Genomic DNA, 10,875 nt, shown 5'->3' with positions numbered 1-10,875 from the left:
ACAAGGACAGGTTAGAGAAGCTGGATTTGTTTTCATTAGAGCAAAAGAGGTTGAGGGGTGATTTGATAGAGGTGTACAAGATTATGATGGGTTTGGATAGGCTAGACGGGGAAAGGCTGTTCCCACTAGTTGATGGTACAAGGACTAGGGGACACAGATTTAAGGTTTTGGCAAGAGATACAGGGGGGATGTGAGGAAAAACTTTTTTACGCAGCGAGTGGTGATGACCTGGAATTCGCTGCCGACGGAAGTGGTGGAAACAGAGACACGCAATGTTTTCAAGGGGAGACTGGATAGGCACTTGAGAGAAATAAACTTGCAGGGCTACGGGGATAGAGCGGGGAATGGGACTGACTGGATTGCTCTACAGAGAGCCGCCATGGATTCAATGGGCCAAATGGCCTCCTTCTGTGCCGTTATGACTCTATGACTATGACTCTATGTTCTGAAAGGTTTATGAACAACCACACCAATCTCAGAACGCTGGAGCACACAGAGCTGCCCACACCAGCTCAACCAGACAGGCAGGCTTCTCGCTGCAGCAACGTTTGCAAACTGCGGGCAATGTCATGTGATCCAACCTCCAGGAATAGGTGCAACCAGAGTTGGCAACCGCACAAAGTGGTAGTGGGAAGGTGAACGGGTTTGAGCGTGATGAGCGGGGGAGGGGAAGCATAGGTGATTAGGAGAGGGGCTGGAAAGGGAGCTGCCGAAGGCTATATTTTCCCCATAAGCCCCCCATGCTATTTGCAGCTGTTGGTGGCTCCTTTCCTCACTGATCAAGATAAGAAATCACGGGATTGGGGGTAATATACTGGCATGGGTGGAAGATTGGCTATCTAACAGAAAACAAAGAGTTGGGATAAATGGTTCATTCTCGGGCTGGCAATCAGTAACTAGTGGTGTTCCGCAGGGGTCAGTGCTGGGACCCCAACTCTTTACAATCTATATTAACGATTTGGAGGAAGGGACCGAGTGCAACATATCCAAGTTTGCCGACGATACAAAGATGGGAGGGAAAGCAATGAGTGAGGATGACATAAAAAACCTGCAAAAGTATAATAGACAGGCTAAGTGAGTGGGCAGAGATTTGGCAGATGCAATATAATGTTGAAAAGTGTGAGGTTATGCACTTTGGCAGAAAAAATCAAAGAGCAAGTTATTATCTAAATGGAGAGAAACTGCAAAGTGCTACAGTACAAAGGGATCTGGGGGTCCTGGTGCATGAAACACAAAAAGTTAGTATGCAGGTGCAGCAGGTGATCAGGAAGGCCAATGGAATCTTGGCTTTTATTGCAAGGGGGATGGAGTATAAAAACAGGGAAGTCTTGCTGCAGTTATACAGGGTATTGGTGAGGCCACACCTGGAATACTGCGTGCAGTTTTGGTTTCCATATTTAAGAAAAGATATACTTGCTCTCGAGGCGGTTCAGAGAAGGTTCACTCGGTTGATTCCGGAGATGAGGGGGTTGGCGTATGAGGAAAGGTTGAGTAGGTTGGGACTCTACTCATTGGAGTTCAGAAGAATGAGAGGCGATCTTATTGAAACATATAAGATTGTGAGGGGGTTTGATCGGGTGGATGCGGGGAGGATGTTTCCACTGATGGGTGAGACTAGAACTAGGGGGCATAATCTTAGAATAAGGGGCTGCCCTTTCAAAACTGAGATGAGGAGAAACTTCTTCACTCAGAGGGTAGTAAATCTATGGAATTTGCTACCCCAGAGAGCTGTGGAAGCTGCAACATTAAATAAATTTAAAACGGAGATAGACAGTTTCCTAGCAGATAAGGGAATTAGGGGTTACGGGGAGAGGGCAGGGAAGTGGATGTGAGTCTAGATTCGGATCAGCCATGATCCTATTGAATGGCGGAGCAGGCCCGAGGGGCAGTATGGCCTACTCCTGCTCCTACTTCTTATGTTCTCACCACACCATGACATATCTCCCACCCAAAAGGAAACGGGAAAAGACAGAGAAGCAAAAAGACAAGTTAGGGAGAGAGAAGCAGAAGCAGAAAAGGCGAAAGGGAGACAAACAGCAACACAAAGACAGATAAAAGAGGGAAGATGTTCTCCAGGTGATGGACTAGTGTGTGCAATATGCATACGATGATAATCCATTCCAAAGATTAATACAATGGTCAACAACCTTGCAACTGTATACAATAACTGCAATTTCTGTAGAAGTTTGAAAACGGATAGAAACTTAAAACTTATAAATGGCAACCTTGCTTTTCTTTCAAATAATTTTATTTTGACTCGGTGTATTTTCTGTTCAATCTATGATTTTCGATTACGGCAGCGTCAACTTTGTTGGATTTTGACCACAAACAGTTAATTCCAGTGTTAAAGAAGCGAGATTATCAGCCAAAAGCCGCTCCCATTCCCCTCCTCCCCAACACACGCACAACTTTTAACTGAAATGTGTAGCTCCACACGTCGGATGCATACGGTGCAAATGAGATGTTTAAGTTTATTTACTTGCGTGTTTCTGGACCAAGATTTAGTTTACAAGCAGCACTCTCCGAATTAATAACAGGACCCGAACAATATAATAAAAATTGTTTCCAGAACGACTTGACATTTGAACGCAATTGGAATGCAGTTTCTAGCAGCCTCCCATTGCCTCTCACGGCGCTGTTAACTGAACACATTTTAGGGTGGCGCCCGTGGCATTATCACAACATTTGTTGCACATTTCTGTGGAAACTCGCGCGATATGAACATCTTTAGATCTTTATATGGGGGTGGGGTGGAGAAACAATTAGTAGGTAGAAGGTCCTTATGACTATGTTTGACCGTTGGATAATAGAACTACACTGGGAGATTTTCTAATGATGATTTTCTGCCCATCGTAAAAAAACAGCCAGAGCACACTGATGTAAATGCTGCAGATTTTAATCGGCGCCCTTGGCTTTAGTTGCATTGATCTCAGCCTACTGCACTGAAGGGGCATTAACGAGCCTCACATGGCCAGGAGCCTGATACTGGAAGATGTGAAACTACCAAACCGATAGACAAACCTGTCGACAGTCTCATCATGTCAATGTGTGCTCTTTGAAGTGTACAACTGCACCCATATATAAAACAATGTAATTTTTTTTTTAAACGAAATAAACATTAAGATTGTGCACAAGTTCTTTTTTTATTTGTTCCTGGGATGTGGGTGTCACTGGCAAGGCCAGCATTTATTGCCCATCCCTGATTTCCCTTGAGAGGGTAGTGGCGAGTGCCTTTTTGAACTGCTGCAGTCCTTGTGGTGAAGGTACTCCCACAGTGCTGTTAGGGAGGGAGTTCCAGAATTTTGACCTAGCGACGATGAAGGAAGGAACCGCGATATATTTCTAAGTCAGGATGGTGTGTAACTTGGAGGGGAACTTGCAGGTGATGGTGCTCCCATACCCCTACTGCCCTTGTCCTTCTAGGTGGTAGATTTTGCAGGTTTGGGAGGTGCTGTCAAAGAAGCCTTGGCGAGTTGCTGCAGTGCATCTTGTAGATGGTACACACTGCAGCCACGGTGCGATGGTGGTGGAGGGAGTGAATGTTTAAGGTGGTGGATGGGGTGTTGATCAAACAAGCTTTGTCCTGGATGGTGTTGAACTTCTTGAGTCTTGTTGGAGCTGCACTCATCCAGGCAAGTGAAGAGTATTCCATCACACTCCTGACTTGTGCCTTGTAGCTGGTGGAAAGGCTTTGGGGAGTCAGGAGGTGAGACACTTGCTGCAGAATATCCAGCCTCTGACCTGCTCTTGAAGCCACAGTATTTATATGGCTGATCCAGTTAAGTTTCTGGTCAATTGTGACCCCAAGAATAAAAAAGGTGGAGGATTCGATGATAGTAATGCAGTTGAATGTCAAGGGGCGGTGGTTAGACTCTCTCTTGTTGGAGATAGTTATTGCCTGGCACTTGTGTGGCACAAATGTTACTTGCCACTTATCAGCCCAAGCCTGAATGTCATCCAGGCCTTGCTGTATGCGGGCATGGACTGCTTCATTATCTGGGGAGTTGCGAATGGAACTGTACAATCATCAGCGAACATTCCCACTTCTGATGGAATGACGGTAATTGATGAAGTAGCTGAAAATGGTTGGGCCTAGGAAACTGCCCCAAGGAACTCCTGCAGCAATGTCCTGGGGCTGAGATGATTGACCTCCAACAACCACAACCACCTCCCTTTGTGCTAGGTATGACTCCAGCCAGTGGAGAGTTTTCCCCCTGATTCCCATTGACTTCAATTTTGCTAGGGCTCCTTGATGCCACACTCGGTCAAATGCTGCCTTGATGTCAAGGGCAGTCACTGTCACTTCACCTCTGGAATTTGCTCTTTTGTCCATGTTTGGACCAAGGCTGTAATGAGGTCTGGAGCCGAGTGGTCCTGGCAGAACCCATACTGAGCATTGGTGAGCAGGTTATTGGTGAGTAAGTGCTGTTTGATAGCACTGGCCCCTCGAGCCTGCTCCGCCATTCAATAAGATCATGGCTAATCTGATCTTGGCCTCAACCCCACTTCCCTGCCCGCTCCCTATAACCCTTGACTCCCTTATCATTCAAAAATCTGTCTATCTCCACCTTAAATATATTCAATGACTCCACCTCCACAGCTCTCTGGGGTGGAGAATTCCAAAGATTCACGACCCTCTGAGAGAAGAAATTCCTCCTCATCTCCGTTTTAAATGGGTGACCCCTTATTCTGAAACTATGGCCCCGAGTTCTAGATTCCCCCATGTGGGGAAACATCCTCTCTGCATCTACCTTCTCGAGCCCCCTCAGCATCTTATATGTTTCAATAAGATCCCCTCTCATTCTTCTAAACTCCAATGAGTATGGGCCCAACCTGCTCAACCATTCTTCTTAAGACAACCCCTTCATCCCAGGAATCAACTTAGTGAGCCTTCTCTGAACTGCCTCCAATGCAAGTATATCCCTCCTTAAATAAGGAGACCAAAACTGTATGCAGTACTCCAGGTGTAGTCTCACCAATACTCTGTACAGTTATAGCAGGACTTCCCTACTTTTATACTCCAGCCCCCTTGCAATAAAGGCCAACATTCCATTTGCCTTTCTAATTAGTTGCTGTACCTGCATGCTAACTTTTTGTGTTTCATGTACAAGGACCCCCTGATCCCTTTGTACTGCAGCATTTTGTAATCTCCATTTAAATAATAATTTGCTTTTTTATTTTTCCTACCAAAGTGGATAACCTCACATTTTCCCACATTATACTCCATCTGCCAAATTTTTGCCCATTCACTTAACCTGTCTATAGACCTTTGCAGATTCTTTGTGTCCTTTTCAACTTGCTTTCTCACCTATCTTTGTGCCATCAGCAAATTTGGATACATTACACTTGGGCCCTTCATCCAAGTCATTAATATAGATTGTAAATAGTTGAGGCCCCAGCACTGATCCCTGTGGCACCCCACTAGTTACAGTTTGCCAACCGGAAAATGACCCATTTATCCCAACTCTCTGCTTTCTGTTAGCTAGCCAATCCTCTATCCATGTTAATATGTTACCCCCAACCCCGTGAGCTCTTATCTTGTGCAGTAACCTTTTATGTGGCACCTTATCGAATGCCTTCTGGAAATCCAAATATACTATATCTACTGGTTCCCTTTTATCCACCCTGTTCATTACATCCTCAAATAACTCCAGCAAATTTGTCAAACATGATTTCCCTTTCATAAAACCATGCTGACTCTGCTTGACTGTATTATGATTTTCTAAATGTCCTGCTACTACTTCCTTAATAATGGACTCCAACATTTTCCCAATGACATGTTAGGCTAACTGGTCTATAGTTTCCTGCTTTCTGTCTCCCTCCTTTCTTAAATAGGGGCGTTACATTTGCGGTTTTCCAATCTGCAGCATGCTATAGACAGAGCTAAGCGATAGCATCTTGCTATCACGTGAAGTGAATCGAATTGGCTGAAGACTGATTTCTGCGATCGTGGGGAGGTCAGAAGGAGGTCAATATGGATCATCCACTTGGCACTTGTGGCTGAAGATGGTTGCAAATGCTTCAGCCTTGTCTTCTGCACTCGCATGCTGGGCTCTGCCATCATTGAGTATGGGGATATTCATGGAGCCTCTTCCTCTCGTTAGTTGTTTAATTGTCCACCACTATTCATGACTGGTTGTGGCAGGACTGCAGAGCTTTGATCTGATCCGTTGATTGTGGGATCACTTAGCTCTGTCTATAGCATGCTGCTTTTGCTGTTTAGTGAAAGTTCTCTCATTTGTCATTTACACATTTTGTTATTTTATGGAAATTAAAAATCTTATGACAAATATTCGAGCTGAACGACTGTCGTATTATCAATGGCCGGCTTCTTGTTATCTCTCTTTTCTATCATTGTATCGTTATATGGGGAAAGAATGAACCTATTGAAAGTTTGTTCATTGTCAGTACTTTTGCTCTCTCTCTCGTGTCTTATTGAACTTCATTTACGAGCAGGGTTCATACAGAGCAGACGTCACAAAATAGAGTTGGCTTTGCTGCCAATTTTTTTTCCAGCTTTTGTCAAGCGTTCGTCTGACCCGAAACCTGACAGTAAAGTGGATCCAGATCTGCATCTCAAAGTTAACTTCCCTTAGCACGTGATGGTGCACAGTGAAATCTATATAAAGGTCTGCAGTTTGCACGGACAGTAAACGGAGGCAGATTACCGAGCACAGCTGACTGATCTAAACGGAGCTCCATGAATTCTTAACTAACTCCATCATTTGTTGGAAGTTTTAGAGACGCCTTTTATAACCAGTGGTAAGTAAATACCTTAAGTGATTTTTTTAAAACAAAATATACCGCAGGTTTGATTACTTTCCTGAACAGACTATTGCACTTCACTTTCACCAAAATTGCAAAAATAAATGTTTGCTAGTATTCCGGGTTATAGTTTAATTAATTTAAATATAAAATGCAAATATGTACTCTCAGACATTTTCAGCATTGCAATAGCTTTTAGCATTATATGCAGTTTAAAGTGCGTTAACTTATGATTTAGACTGATATGCCTGTTAATTCTTTCTGTGCCAGCCTCATTCTCTGAAGGGAATAGCAGTCTAAGAACTCAAAGATGGATAATTCAAACGAGACCAACTTCGCTGAAATACCAACTCAGACGGCGAAGACTGCAAGTGACTCCGAAGACAACGGGTATCTGTACATTTTAATAGTCATGTCTTTCTATGGAGTCTTCCTCCTGGGAATAGTGCTGGGCTACATCAAATCCAAGAGACACGAGCGGAAAGATGACACGCTGTTCCTGTATGATGACAGAGGGGAGTGGGCTAGGCTGAAATCGGTGCACATGCCATTGGTGTTCAGCGCCTTGCCAGAGAGCGTGGTGCCCGCTCTGTCCTGCGCCATGTGCTCCATGGAGAGCAGCGTGAGCTCGGAGACAGCACAGGACATCCAACTTACCGTCGAAGAAGAGGAGGTAGATGGAACTGAAAGCCTGCTCAATGACATCTCAGGCAGCAGTGAGCGCAGCACTCATCCACCAACTGAAAACCCTTGTTAAAACAATTGAAAGGGGGAATTATCAGAAAGCAATGCATGGTTAAAATCACAGTAAGATGGGCAGATGGTGAGCAAACTCCATGATTGTGACTGGACTGGACAGATGTTGACCAAACCCAGTTGCCTGAATTAGTCAGCACTTCAGGTCCAAATCCCATTGCACACACGCACACATAAAGATGTGTGGGTTCGTGTTTTGGTACAAATATCTCCTTTCCAAAGAGTTTGGAAGATGCACATCCGTTGACACTCTTATTAGTCAAGATCTACAAACATATTTGCACAGTCATCACCAATAATATTAGGTGTATAATATACATATTAACACATTCCATCGTAACTCAACCAGTGAGTTGCTATTTAACAGTTTGTTAATATTTTTAGATTAGGAAATAGTAGATTCTTTTCTTTTAAATGAGTAATCTATAGATGATACTCTTTTATCTGCAAAATAAAGGAAAAAGTAGGATACTCTATATATTAGCGGGGACTAAACAACAGTACATCTGTATAAAACGGACGAAGGACACGCTGTACTCAAGGGTGAAGTTTAAGGCGGGGATTCGGCAAAGTACTGTTTGAAACGGCTACGAAATCTTATTGGCAATCAGCCTGGAAGCACTTGAAAATTGTAAAACCTTCCAGATGAAACTGACATAGGAGTCTGTCAAAATTTCCATAAACTCTTCTATTCATTGTAAATTAATTTGTACATAATGTAAATAGGTTGAACTGTCAAACGTTTGTAAATATTTATTACTGATTTGGATTAAAATCATCTGAATTTAAGACCATCACTTGTCTGTGTTTATTTAAAATGTAAAAGCCAAATGTAATGAATTCCCGATGATCTCGGAGTAAATGCACCGCCCCATTTGGTGCAAAGCCCAGGAGGTTCCAGGTTCAGTGGCCCTGCGGAATACACTAATCGCAAACCAGTTGGTCTCGATATTCCCAGGATAAAGATGTGGAAGATCAGGCAAGGGTCGCGTTCCTGGTTGCCTGGATGAGCGATTTGGTGTGACGCAATGTGCCGTGACAAATCCTGTGAATATCCACATTTATTGGCCCAGAGATCAAACTTGAGGTTTCTCCACATGTAGCATAGGGGATTCCTAGAGCGATACAGCCATGACATCATCAAGCTGTCTAAACAGCCAACCACATTGAAGAATTCTCCCAGACAGCAAACCAGGATATAAAAAGCAGCTTTTATCCTCACTTTTTCACTGAGTTGGAGCAGTGAATGACTGCAACTTCAGGATTTCCATGTTTAGATGCACATACATTAAATCCTGAATTTGTGGTCAGTTTCAGAGGGGTAAAGACGGCAAACGCTTTTGCCGCTGGCCCCGAAGTAAGCTTCCTGCAAAAATCTTGCGATCTCTGTGGCGAGAAGTTAGTTTTTTCTGACATGCTGTTGAAATCAACATAGTATAGTGGGGAATCCCATAGTGCAAGCTGCTATGACGGCAACAAGCTGTCTAAGCAGCCAATCACAATGCAGAATTCTCACAGACTGAGAATCAGGAAGTGAAGAAGCTCCTTTGATTCTAACTTTTTAAAAATGTTAATGGAGAGCAAAACAAAGATTGGGGCTCTCACATGGGGAAAAGGTAAAGATGAACAAACTGAAAAAAAAATAAAACCGAGTCTTTAAAAAATGTTAAAAACTCTGCAAAATTAAAATTAGTTTTTCAAGACCATAACGTTTGTTTAGCAATAGTTATTACTCAGATCAGTGTTAAAAACCCAGTGAAAGCTCATTTGAATGGGTCTAACATTGTATGGGGTTTCTAACATCCTCGATCAGCTCCGATGGATGGGTCCCATCGTCCGCATGCCCAATACGAGACTCCCAACACAAGCACTCTACTCGGAGCTCCGACATGGCAAGAGAGCCCCAGGTGGGCAGAGGACACGCTTCAAGGACACCCTCAAAGCCTCCTTGAAAAAGTGCAACATCCCCACTGACACCTGGGAATCCCTGGCCCATGACCGCACAAAGTGGGGGAGAAGCATCCGGGAAGGCGCCGAACACCTCGAGTCTCTTTGCCGGAAGCAAGCGGAAACCAAGCACAAGGAGCGCAAGGAGCGCACGTCAACCCAAGCACCCCACCCACCCGCCCCTTCAACCACCGTCTGCCCCACCTGTTACAGAGACTGTAGGTCCCGCATTGGACTCATCAGTCACCTGAGAACTCATTCTTAATGTGGAAGCAAGTCATCCTCGGTTCTGAGGGACTGCCTAAGAAGAGAAGATTTGTTTGGAAAAGGGGATGTCTTCATCAGATCAGTGATTTCACTGCTTGCTGGCTCTGGGGGTCCACATCGCAGCCTGTGGAGGGGCAGTCAATGACAGACCGCAACTTCAGGATTTCCGCATTAGGCAGCACATGCACTAAATCTTGAAGTTGCCGTCAGGTTCAAAGGTGAAATGATGGCGAATGCTGCCAGGTCATCGTCATCAGGACCGCAAGTTCTGGGCCATTATTTTCCATGAACCAGTGCATTCGGGCAATGCAATAGAATGTCATTGTTTCTTTTTTTCTTTCCATTAAAAAGTATTGCTTGATGTATTTAAGAGTGGTAACCTGGAACAGTTTTATTAACACAGCTGAAAATGGCTACATCACCAAAAATAAGCATTTTTAATCAGCGTGTCCAGTCCTCCACCTGTGAGTAACCAGATTTAAAATGACTTAAAAAAACTATACTGAACCATTTAATAGTTTCATTGGTGTACACTAGTCAGTTTATTAATAAAGTAAATATTTTCTGATATGAAAAAACTTTTATAGCGTGCCTACTGGTGCCTGTGTGCCTAAGAAAATGAGCGTAGTTTGAAGAGCCTTCCTGAACCAAAGCAATCGGTGGAAGCTCGCAATTTTGACCTCTGGGTGTGGCCAGTTTAGTGGGCGGGGCATGACCTGGGCGAATTGAATCTTGAACTAGTGTAAAAGATCATGGAAAACACGAGTGTAACTGCTTTTGGGCATAACTCACTTACATTTAAAATTCCCAGATCTTTTGTGCTGGTTCATCCAATTCCGCCCAGATTGAACTGACATAACGAGTGGAGACAAATGGAATCTCAGCCCCCTCTTTCTTTAACTTTACACACTTTCATTATAGCTTTTGGTGTGTCTGAAAAATCCCAAGGCAAAGAAACCAGCACTCAAGAAAGGGGCCAAGGAAACCATGAGTAAAGTCACAGCAAAGGGAGGTAAGAAGTGAAGAAGGTCGAGGAAGGAGAGTTACTTGATCTATGTCTACAAAGTGAGGAAGCAGGTTCACCCTGACACTGGCATCTCCTCCAAGGCCAAAAACATCATGAACTCATTTATGAACAAT

General features: G+C 43.9%; 1 protein-coding gene across 1 annotated transcript; it reads left to right on the top strand.

Moving 5' to 3' along the window:
• Positions 1–6,567: 6,567 nt before the first annotated feature.
• On the top strand, positions 6,568–8,310 carry kcne4 (potassium voltage-gated channel, Isk-related family, member 4). The gene is made up of 2 exons (XM_085989455.1): positions 6,568–6,762; positions 7,036–8,310. The coding sequence occupies exon 2, from the start codon at positions 7,076–7,078 to the stop codon at positions 7,520–7,522; it is 447 nt and encodes a 148-aa protein (XP_085845581.1). The 5' UTR covers positions 6,568–6,762; positions 7,036–7,075; the 3' UTR covers positions 7,523–8,310.
• The last annotated feature ends 2,565 nt before the right edge of the window (positions 8,311–10,875 follow it).

Source organism: Somniosus microcephalus, chromosome 6 (genome assembly GCF_052327205.1).
Source record: "Somniosus microcephalus isolate GS21.2 chromosome 6, FLI_Smic_1.0, whole genome shotgun sequence".
NCBI lineage: Eukaryota > Metazoa > Chordata > Chondrichthyes > Squaliformes > Somniosidae > Somniosus > Somniosus microcephalus.
This window is presented reverse-complemented; position numbering and strand designations above follow the sequence as displayed.